Consider the following 12,261-nt stretch of genomic DNA (forward strand, 5'->3'; position numbering starts at 1 on the left):
CATCATATACCTGGCATTAGTACTATAATAAATTCTGCCAAAGAGAGTTTTTGTATGATAACAGATAAAAAGTCCATGTGGATTGTGTTCTTTTGTTCAGCTGCCTTTGTTGCCAATTACTGTAAAGTTTTACTAACCAATTTGGAGTACTAGAGGGGAGCCACGGGAGCTAAGGCCACATTACACAGATTGATTTCTTGGCTGCTGCAGTGTGCCTGGAGGGACTCTTTTGGGCACTTGCTCGTATGCTTGAAGGCTTCCCACAATGTAGCTTGTTCTAGTCCTTTGTTGCTGGCAGTGCAGGCAATGATTTCAGAAACATGAAAGATTCGACACTATTGGTTTTCTATATTTCACACAAAATGCAATATTTTGCCACTCATCCACTATGTGGTAGAAGTTGGGGATTGGAGAGGGGAAAAAGTAATGGGCGGTTTTTGTGAAGGACGTGATGGTGGGCCAAAAGAATCTAGGAAGAACTGTGTTTTTGATTGAACTGCTCAGACCAGGGATGTAAAGATTTTTTCCATTAACAAGTATATTGTAGTCTGCATTTGAGGAAAGACGAATTTCCTACTCCTAAGCCTCTTCACTCCTTTCCTGCCATGCCCCCAGCATCATCAAATCTGCATAAATCAGACCTTTCTGTGTATCTGATTTTGTGTTCTTGTCACACACCATCACGTGTATTCCGTACTTGTCTGTTCCAGTTACTGCCAGGAATTCTTCAGAGTCAAATTTTAATACAAATTCTCTTGTGAAGATGGGTTCAACCTCTGTCTACTTCCCTGTGCTTTCATTGCTCTCTTAAGGCCTCATTAAAACTAATTAGCACACAGCTCAGCAGGTAGAGTGGCAACATCCTGCTTACCTGGGTAGTTACTTTCCACACCACCTTATAACTGTGGTGTAGACACCTACACTCTCTACACTCTCAAAATGGAAGCCAGATGATCAGAATGTCAAGGTAACCTTTAGCTACCTAGGGAGTTTGAGACCAGACCCAGACCAACCTGCTCCCCCAAATCTTATAAAAATGATAAATGAATTATTTCTCTACATTAAGATCTGTGAGAACAGATGCTGTGCCACAAACTTTTTTTTCTCCTTTTATCTTCTATCTTCACCTTGTAGAATGCCGTGGCATAAGTAGCCATTAAAAACCTTGTGGACTAATGACCACTATGGGGATCATCTTAGTAGGAGTGCCTACAGCTGCAACGAAATACCAAAGCCAAAAGCAAGTTGAGAAGGGAAGGGTTTACTTCAGCTTACAGTTCCACATGACAGTCATTCACTGAGGAAAGTCAGGACCCAAATTCAAATGAAACAGAAACCTGAAGTCAGGAACAGATCATCGAGAAGTGATGCTTCCTGACTGACTCCTCAAGACTTGCTCAGCTTCTTTTTTGTATAGACCAGGACCACCTGTCCATGGTTGGCACCATCCACGGTATGCAGGGCCCTCCCACCACTATCACGACGAGTTCACAGGCCAGTCTACTTAGGACATTATGTTCTCAACTGATTCCAGACTGTGTAAAGTTGACACAAAACAACTCGGCACAGGAATCAAAGCATCCCAAGTGTAGTGTGAAGCGGCGGGGCTGTGTCCCGCCACCCGGCAGCCGGCTAGCTTTACACCCGAAATAATTACACGGAAACTGTATTCTTTTAAAACACTGCCTGGCCCATTATCTGTAGCCTCTTATTGGCTAATTCTCACATCTTGCTTTAACCCATATTTAGTAATCTGGGTAGCACCACGAGTTGTGGCTTACCAGGAGAGATCTTAACCTGTGTCCATCTCGGAGAGCAGCAGCATGGAGACTCACCACGCGACTCCCTGAAGCGTCTCCCCAACTCTACTTCCTTGTTCCCACAATTCTGTTCTGTCTACTCCACCTACCTAATTTTCTGTTCTTAAAGGGCCAAGGCAGTTTTCTTTATTAATTAACCAATGAAAGAAACATAGACAGATAACTCTCCTCCATCACCCAAGCACCATCCCTTGCCAGTGAGGCTTTGAGGGTTAAAAACAATAGAGAAACAGATAGCACTCTGGGAAGCAAAGATCCACAGACAGCATCAAGACAACCCAAATCTCTCATATTCTTAGCAATGGCCCCAATTTGAGTCTTCTAAGCACTAAATACATAGAATTTTATGGGCCTTTGGCAAAATAATATAGACATGTAAGGAAATTCTTTTTTTAACCTATTTATTTATTAAGAGTTTCTGACATACTGTCAAATATTGTGACTTTTGGAAATTGGGACACAGTAATTAAATGACTTGCTTCATATAAAGCTCTTATATTTTAAGTATAATGTACATTTAGATTTAATAAATATATTTATTTCTATTTTTATTTTACTAAAGTGATTATTCTGCCACTTGAAAATAGCTCTGATATTTATGCTATTTTTTAGATGTTAGTTTTTTCATTAGTTTCCCAATGGTTTATGTTCACTTTAATCAGAGCAAGTTTTTTAAGTCTAATTTAGTTATTTATATGTTTGCCAACCCTGTCTATAAATGTCTTCAAACACGATTTAGCTTAGTGAATACATGATTCAAATATTTGACTATCCCTAATGATTTTATGGGAAGCATAAGAAATTTCAGAAGTCATTTTGCTTGTTATAGTTTTAAGAGCAAGCAGATGGCAGTATAGTGTCTCCTTTCATGTTAAGAAAACCTACTCCCTAGACTTACTAGCAGCTCTAATAGAACTCACTGGCAGAGAAGGAAAAGATGTGAAGTTGGGAAGGAGACACAGTGGGGGATATGGAATGAGATAGGGTTACAGATGATCAAAATACATTATTTTCAAATACTAAAAAGTATTTTTAAAAGTTAGAAATAGTAAAAAACAAATATTAGGGAGTTAAATTACCAAAACTCCTTAAAGCATTATTGATACTTTTATCACAAATAAAAACATTAAAATTTTCACATTGCTCTGAAAATCAAATGTATATTATCTTGCAGTGGTATAAGTGTTATTATTAGAATTTCAAAGTTAATTTTTAGAAGTACATGTATCTTGGTATGTGTCTGTGATGGTTTGAAAGAAAGTGTGTGCACAAAGAGAGTAGCACTATTAGGAGGGGTGACCTTTGAAGTAGGTGTATCTTATGGAGGAAGTGTCTCAGGGCAGAGGTGGGATTTGATGTCTCATATATGCTCAAGAGGCTGCCCAGGGACTCAGTCAACTTCCTGCTGCCTTTATATCAACATGTAGCAGCTACTTCTCCAGGACCATGTCCTGCCCTCATGTCCTGCCATGATGATAATGAACTAAACCTCTGAACCATGCTCTCCGCTATGATGTTAATGTGCTAAACTGCTAAAACTGTAAACTCCCCACCTCAATTGAATGTCTTCCTTTACAAGAGCTGCCTTGGCCATGGTGTCTCTTCAAAGCAATAGAAACCCTTACTAAGACAGTGCCTCTCTATCATATCCTTGGAAGCAAGGCAGCTGAAGGATAAACAAACAGGCTGAGAGCTACAAAGTGGCAGCACCTGACTTTGATCTAGCACAGTAGAGGAACGTGTTTGCATTGGATGCCCTAAACGAATGGCTGTGGCAAGAAGCCAAGATTTATGGAGCAGAAATAGCTAATCGATTTCTCCAGTTTTATTACGTAATGCACTTGTAACTAGACATTTTATCTTACCTCCAAGTGGTTTACTTTGATAACATTTTTCTTTCAGAAAGTACAGACTTTATGAACATCACTGTGTTTTCAAATAATTAAGTTGTGTATAAATGAATTATTGGATAGATGTTATAATAAACTTTACAATATATTGTATTATCTAACACAACATTGTTCAGGGTATGAAATTGAGGACCTAGGTACTTTTCCATTGCTGGGTTAAGAAACCATGACCAAGGTAGCTTACAAATGAAAGCATTGAGTGGAGTTTATGATATCAGAGGGTTAGAGTTCATGGTCATCATGGAGAGGAGCATGGCAGGTAGGCAGGAATAGCACTAGGGTAGTAGCTGAGAACTTATATCCTGACCCATAAGTATTGGGCAGAGAGAGAGGCAGAGAGTGCTGAGAATGGTTTTTGAAATATTAAAACTAGTCCCCTATGACACAGCCTCTCCAACAGGGTCACATCTCCTAATCTTTCCCAAGGAGTTACATCCACTGAAGACCAAGTATCCCAATATATGAATTTATGGTGGCCATTCTCACTCAAATCACCATAAGTATTAAGTGATTAAATTAAAAGTTTACAAAAATTGAATGAACGGCATCAACACTCACATTTGACATCGTCTTTTATAGAGCTTAAAATACATTGAATTTTTGTAAATGATTCAAGTGAAATAAATATTCCTTTTTACAAAATAAACTACATTGATCCATTATAAATTAAATTAATAAAGAACACACAAGAAATATCAGCCATTGTATATATCCTGCCAAAGGAAAACTTATTATTCAAGAAAATTACAACGTGAATCTGTACTTTTAGGCAGTGTCCCAGTAGAGTGCCAGCCTGGTTCACGACCCTGCGCTAACACTTGGAATTGTATAGCAACTGACTTATTTTGTGACGGAGAAGTGAATTGTCCAGATGGTTCGGATGAAGACACAGAAATGTGTGGTAAGGCCTCCCACTTTTTTTTACTCTTCTTCATCTTTCTCCTCCATGACTGTATACAGACACACACACACATGCATGCACACACAGTCCACTCAAATTCATGTATGCACATGTGTGCACACCACATCTATGCATGTACACATACATGTTTATGCATATATACATTTATGTGTATGCATATGCATGTACACACAAAACACGCTTTTGTATATGCATTTACTCTGAAAGAAAAAGAAAATTATCTGCTCTAATATACACATGCATAATTTGTCACAAAATCTAATAAATATGTTATTTTAAAATGTATTTGCATAATATTAGATGTAACTAATTGTACACAATACCATTTGAGAATTCTATAAAGAATACTGTGATCAGCCACATATAATTCAGGAAAAAAGGGAGTGTCAGTTTTTTAATCTCCCCTTTATCTTGAGCTGCCATGGCTCTTAGGATTAAGCACTAGTAATATAATACCTTTTTGAGATATTTACATCATCATATAATGTCACTTCTCTTACTCCTACTTCACAGTATCAACTCAGTGAGCATCATTCCCTTTTCTTCATTGCTTTTCCTTTTTCTTGCAGTTCTATAAATAATACAAACAGTTAATAATAATGATGATGATGATGATGATTTCTTAATATAAATTTTGTTTTGTGAGTCTACTTTCTTATTCGTTCTGATTGTTCTCATTTTAATTGCATTAATAAACATTTAAATAACACAAACACTAGAACCAAACATTAATCTAGATAATCTAAATGGAATCTCTTTGATTTATATTTCACTACAGTTTGGTTCCATTTAGAAAAGGTTACCAGGAAGAATCTTAACAAATAATGTAGTTTCCTTGTAACCTATCATCATGTAAGTCCAGATTGTAAGCAGTGAAAAGTACCTTTACCTTAAGTCTAGCTCACAATTCAATTTGAAAACTTAAAAAAAGCCTGAATTAAGCCTATTTTTGGTGTGATCCATAGTCACCTTTTGATTTATTTCTGATTTTTTTGAGAGAGTCTCTGGCCTGGAGCTCACATTATGAAGCTTCTGCCTATGGCTTCTTAGTGCTTAGAGGTGCAGTACTAGTCAACTTTACAAAGCTTGTAAAGGTGATGGTGAGCACAGCTGGTAGGGGGTTTTGAGGCTGCAGTTCCCTTGTCTGTTACCACTGTGTTCTCATATTCCTTGGCATTAACTCAAGGTGAAGATTTGAATGAGGAACTACATTAGGAAAACTACTCATCTACTAGGTCCATACTTCATAAGACAGGCATTGGGTCTGTTTCACAGTAACAACTCAACAAAGAGTAACTACACCTGAGATTCTTCCACTCAAAAATTTCAATACAAGTGCTGTTGTATAAATTTCAAACATACAGAGCGGAACTATATACTTCAATGTGTAGCTGGCATGAATTGGGAGAAAGTGCAGACTATGGAATTTTTCTATTTTATATAACTATGCTACTTGAAAAGGAAGATGGTGATCTATAAACTGTGTTTTTCTCCCTTGGATTTTCCAAAACCTTTTAAAAGAGAATATGATCCAAATGTACCGTCAAGAGGAAGCAAAGGTGATGCTGATTTCTGTTTCAAAAGCAACAATCCATATCAGTTAGACACGTAGCTTTAAACCTGTGTACCAATGATTAACAACTTTAAAGATAGGAAATGATGTAACAACATTACACAGATCAAATAGTTTAAAAATATGTCTCACTTTTCGTTTGGCCTTTAACATCATTGAGTTCATCATTTTCAAAATAAGTTGATAACAATTCATATCAAAAATTAATCATAAGGTTAATAAGGTAAGGATGATAGATTATCTCTAGATGAGTTTTAAAGTAATAGATTATCTTTTTCTGAGTCACAAGATGAATCTTAGCATCTAAATTAAATGTCTTCTGTTTTCTTTAAACACAGTTGCTTTAAAACATCTGCATGATATTTTTTCAGTATTTGGTGGCTTTATATTTATTAAACCTTAAGGTCACCCGGCTTTCATAGGACTCTCAAGTTTTTGTGTGCTTATTGTCTCCATTCCTTTATATGTATTATAAAGTTAGCATTGTATCTATTTCTGAAAAATAGTTTCAAATCATTGTTTAGCCAAGGTAGCAGAAAAATCAATCCAAAGAACTCTCTTCAGGCAGCAGGTGTTTCAGAGCACAGGTGATCTTATTCATTTTAATCAGTGGTGGTAGTGAGCCCCCGAGCCGCAGACAACCCTTCAGCACCAACTCCAATGTTTAGCAGCAGGACGCCATCTCAAAGCCCTTGTACATCAATCCATACTCAGAGAAAAGTTTATAAGCTAATTTAAGAATTCTCTCTGTAAGACACTGACCTTTGATCTCTCCCTATTTATTGATTTTACCCCAGCTGTGCGCTCTAATTCTAGTTTGTGTTATTAATAGAGTCATATTAATGATTGCTTCCGTACCGAGTTTCTGTATTTAGTCTTTGGTTATTTAGGTTTGTACAACTTATCGCTGACTATAGATAAAGTAAGATTGCTTTAAATTGTGTTTCTCTTCTGATTAGCATTGCATCAGCAAGAAAGTTTGCTTTTTAGCTGACCTCTGTGGAGAAACGATGCTGACTCAGAGCTCTTAGGTCAAGGTGCAGCGTTGTCCCAAAGTTGGCAAGTGTAGTTGTAGTTTGCATGTTCAAATGTGTGCATATGATACCCTTTGGTGTGTCTGCATAGATCATGTTTAATTCTTGTACCTTGGACAACTCAATGACTGAAGAACAATGGAATCAATAAATACTGGGCCAGCAGAGGGAGCTCGTGGCAGGCCCCAAGTGCATGTCATCAGGACTGCTTGGTGAATGCAGAAAGAATGTCTGATGGCTAGCAGGATGGCTGTTGTCATTTGCAGATTGACTTTTACCCACTCAGCATTTGTTCTAACGCTCTAGAAAATCAGGAGGCTCTCAGCGGGTCACAGAATCACGATCTAAACATTCTACTCATTCATATTTGAGATATATTTTTAGTTCTTATTAATCCTGAGACCAGTCTTGCTTCACTGCCAGATATGTAAAGTTGCCTTTTTTCATATATATTGTCAAAGGAATACCTAAAGCTACCCTCCAAATCATCCATCTTGACAGGATATTTTTGACATTCTAAGCATTGTTATTGTAAAGAGTTTAATACTATTGTAATTTAAATGCTTTCAGGGATAGTCTATACTTTTGTTTATATTCAGGACTGACAAGGTCCAATTACTTCAGACTAAAATAGAGATTATTTACTGGAAATAAAATGTGAAGATCATAGAAAACTAGACAAACAAATTGGTCATATTCGTTTGGACAGACAAGACACTGAGATACAAATATCCTAGCCACTTAAGATGACAACGGTCATACTAAAGCAGTCACAGATACTTGCCTAGGCATTAAGGATGCCAGTTTTCTGCCCTTTCACCCTCTCTTACTTGGCTCTTTCATAAACAGTTCACAGGCAAGGGGACATTTGGAAACAACCACAATTTAGTTGTAGAATAGCTGATTATGTAACTCAGTAACATGACTGCAAGTACAGACATCTGAGGAAGTACAGAAAAGTCATTTGTTCCTGAAGGCACAGCAAGATCCACCAAAAACAGAATAATCTCAACCATTTAGAAAATTGTGAATCAAGTTTTAAAGCATGGCATTGTTGACTCACTTTCTCTAGAGATACATCAGAAATAAATCTGGAGAACAAGTAAATTCACTAGCATAGCAAATGGTTATTAAAGATATTTGAAATGCTCTGTTTCTTCCTATTTTATTTCATTCCTTTTCTGTTTTCCTGATGCTGCTGAAATGGCCTGTAGTACTGTTTAAGAACTTTGCAAAAGATGGAAATTTCTAATTTAATGCTGTTTGATGTACACTGCAGATAGAAGCCTCCAGAAAAGGGGGCATGCTGTGAATATTATTTATGAACCAAGAGACCTCCAGGGAATTAATTAACCCCTCCTATTCTAAGATTGCTTATATCTACTATTACCTGATATGTTCACACAGCCACTGCCTGTGATGGAAGGTTTTTGTTGACGGAAAATTCTGGGTCTTTCCAAGCTGATCGTTACCCAGGGTCAGACAGTTCAGGTGTTGTTTGCCGCTGGATCATCAGGTAAGACACCATTTTCTATGTCCTGATCTTCAGTCTGAAAATCTCCCAAAATAATATCCCCCTTCCTACAGTATGTTTAAAATAATTATAGTTTTTATTTACTACCAACCTATAGATTACTTTGAAGTTCCTCTTTCAACCTTAACCTTAAAAATTACTCTGTATCAATAAACGCTTTGTCTAAGCAGCTCATTGGGATCTAAACCACTACTGCAAAACAAATTTGGCATCAAATAAGGCTTAATCTTATCAGTCAATTAAAAAATTAATTTTTCCTTTTTGAAACTAGATATTATATGCCCCACCCCCAGGATCAAAGTATTGGTAAATGAAATGAGTTTTATACAAGTATAGAGAATTGATTTATTCAAGAAAAAACATTTAAGATAGCATTAAAATATTTAGGACACTGAATTTGCTCACCCTTAAATTAATAGCTATATTTAGCACCTGGCCAAAGTTCTATAATGTCTTAACACCTGACCAATGTCATGTAATGTGGACATCAAAGATAGATCTTGTGTTTTCACATCTAGCCTCTTCATATTGCACACAGAATTGTACTGTGTGGTTATATTTCAGGATGGCTCACTTCATATGCTTTGTCACAGGATGGAAAACCCAATCAAACTGTAGAATGCGTTGAAATTTATCACAGCTTAAGAACTTTTTTCTTTTCTCTTAATTTAGTGTAAGCCAAGGACTTTCCATTCAGATCAGCTTTGGATCTTTTATTGCACATTATACTGATGTGTTAGATATTTATGAAGGTATAGGACCCAGCAAAATTTTAAGAGGTAAGTTAAAACGAGCGTATAGTTGCTTATACCAATGAAAATAAATGGGAAGCCTTGACAGTGGTCATGTTTTTCTTTGAATTTTGATCAGAATATTAAGTTGCCCTTTAAGTCAGTGAAATAAATATGGCTATCACTGTGAAAATAGGACATGAGTACTGTATGTTGACTTTTTGCAGTAAAACTTGTGTTTTAAAATCATGTGAAATTAATGTTTTTTAAATCAAGTATCATTCATTATTTAAATGTTGACCCCATTTATTAAAGCCAAAAAACCTCAAGAATGCAATATCTTGTTTTCAAAGCACTACATAGAACAGTTTATTATTAATGCACTGACAGTGATGGAGCTGAGATAAGGCAGGAATCAACCCAGACCCATGAATTGTTGTAAGGAGTAGCTGCTTGTTTGTCCCAGCAACTTGGCTAGCTTAGCCCCATAATAATCATACAGAAACTGTATTAATTAAATCACTGCTTGGCCCATTAGCTCTAGTTTCTTATTGGCTAATTCTTACAACTTAATTTAACCAATTTCTATTAATCTCTGTATCGCCACGTGGCAAAGGCTTACCAGGTAAAATTCTCAGCATCTGTCTCCAGCAGATCCATGGCATCTCTCTGAATCTGTTTTTTTCCTCCCAGAATTCAGTTCTGTCTTCTCTGCTACTTAAGTTCTTCCCTATCAGGCTAAGGCAGCTTTCTTTATTCATTAACCAATACAAGCAACACACAGTCGGGACTCCCACATCAATGAACTTCATTCCAATTGGCCGAAATGGCACAGCCTAATCATCACAGACAATGAAATTGGAGGGGCAGGTTCCAGGAACTTAAATAGGATGAAGAAGGCCATATGGAATAGAACACAGATTAATCAGCTTTCCTTACAACTGTGGGGAAATAGAGAAAATAAGTTTCAAATAATTCTCAATATTAAAGATTAGTAATTTCACCTTTGAATTGTATGAATGATGAAACATGATCCTGATCTAGTTAAATGGTTTTGATTGATTGGTTAACGATAAATATTTAAGCATATGTCAAAGATTCATATTTTATTGCATATTATTGATCAAATATTGTACTAGATAATCTGTGTAAACTTTCTATTATAATGTTGCCAATACGATCACAAAATACATATTTCAGAAAAGGAAAGTGAGATAAAGGGAAGTAAATTAAATTCAGAGAGAGAATGTTAGAGGCGGAAGTCAACACAAAACTTTGTTCAGTTAAATATAGAGGAGTTATGTACTGTGCTCTAGAAGTCCAAGTGAAGCAATGAGGATGCCTACAATGCATGAGATGGACTGGCTCACTGTGAGCCTTGTCAGTTTGGGTGCTCACCTTCCTGGACTTAGGGGGAGCTGGGAGGACCTTGGACTTAACATAGTGAAGGGAACCCTGATGGCTCTTTGTCTTGGAGAGGGGCGGAGTGGGGGTATGGGCGGAAGGGAGAGGAGGGAAGGGGGAGGAGGAGGGGAGGAGATGGAAATTTTTAATAAAAATAAAAAAAATAAAAAAGAACACAAAAAAGAAAAGAGATCATATGTTCACATTCACTTAAACCAATAGAACAGTCAGATGGTATTTTGTAGCTTTAAACTACAGTTCCTTTCTCTCTCTCTCTCTCTTTGGTTTTTTTGAGAAATGATTTCTCTGTGTAATAACCTGGCTATTCTAGAACTCATTCTGTAGACCAGGGTGGCCTCAAACTCACAGAGATCCAACTGCCTCTGCCTCCCCTAGGATTAAAGGAATGCAACATCACCAATGGATGAGGAGGGGGTGTGCAGGCTAGGAGGGAGGTGAGGGAAGGAACAGGAAGAGAGGAGGGAGGTGAGAATGTGGTTGGTATGTAAAATAAATAAATAATAACAAAACAAACAAAAAAACAACAAAACTGCAGTTCCCTAAAATAAAGAGTGATATAATGCACATGGTTAAATACTATGGGTCAAATAAATATCACCAAATCAGATACATCATCAATATATATTAGATGTGGATGCCAACATCCACAGATGTTAATTAGAATCATCCCTGACACTTTCAGTCATCTCACTAAATACCTCCCAATTTATATGAAGTATAAAAAAACTATACTGATTATAAAATCTCACTTTCCCAGATATGAATGTTTCCTGCTCCATTACTCTTAAAATACCTAGGTTTTATTTAATGTATTGTCATATATTTAGCTTTGCAGTTAAACAATAAACAAACATTGAGATAATTAGACATGTGGATGTCATAACACAAAAGTAATTATCATAACATTGTTATATGAAGTTGATATTCATAAAAAGAATGCATTTATAAAAGTTTAATTAAATAAAAGTCAGTTAAAGATTTTATATGTTTCAAACTAAAAATATAAATGTCAATCTTAACAAGAGAAAGTGAGAAAAGTCATTTAAAATTAAAGCACTCACTCTTAAATAATGATTATGATGTCTAATATTTTGTATGTGGATTGAATTATAAAATCAAGGGATTTCTTTATTTAAACTTGACTAGGAGGTTTGTATTCTTAAACTGTAATAACATATTATATAATTATGCATGTCAGCTATATTTGCAATTTATTTTTATTAAAAGGCATATAATAAATTTGTTTTATTTTACAAGCACATGTTTTCAAAACTGCTTTTTATATGTTCCTTTAAGATCTTCACCAGATAGT

The 12,261-nt window shown here is 36.2% G+C and overlaps 1 protein-coding gene across 3 annotated transcripts in view; it reads left to right on the forward strand.

Moving 5' to 3' along the window:
• The window catches only part of Tmprss15 (transmembrane serine protease 15), a 101,874-nt gene that overhangs the window by 21,328 nt on the left and 68,285 nt on the right, over positions 1-12,261 (forward strand). For 2 of the 3 annotated variants that reach the window (XM_038346272.1, XM_038346273.1), the window contains 3 exons: positions 4,504-4,631; positions 8,667-8,775; positions 9,466-9,572. In XM_038346272.1, coding sequence (XP_038202200.1) covers positions 4,504-4,631; positions 8,667-8,775; positions 9,466-9,572 — 344 coding nt within the window. Of the gene's footprint in view, positions 1-4,499; positions 4,632-8,666; positions 8,776-9,465; positions 9,573-12,261 lie in introns of all 3 variants that reach the window. The other variant, XM_038346274.1, reaches the window with a different exon arrangement.

This window comes from Arvicola amphibius, chromosome 10 (assembly GCF_903992535.2).
Source record: "Arvicola amphibius chromosome 10, mArvAmp1.2, whole genome shotgun sequence".
Classification (NCBI taxonomy): domain Eukaryota; kingdom Metazoa; phylum Chordata; class Mammalia; order Rodentia; family Cricetidae; genus Arvicola; species Arvicola amphibius.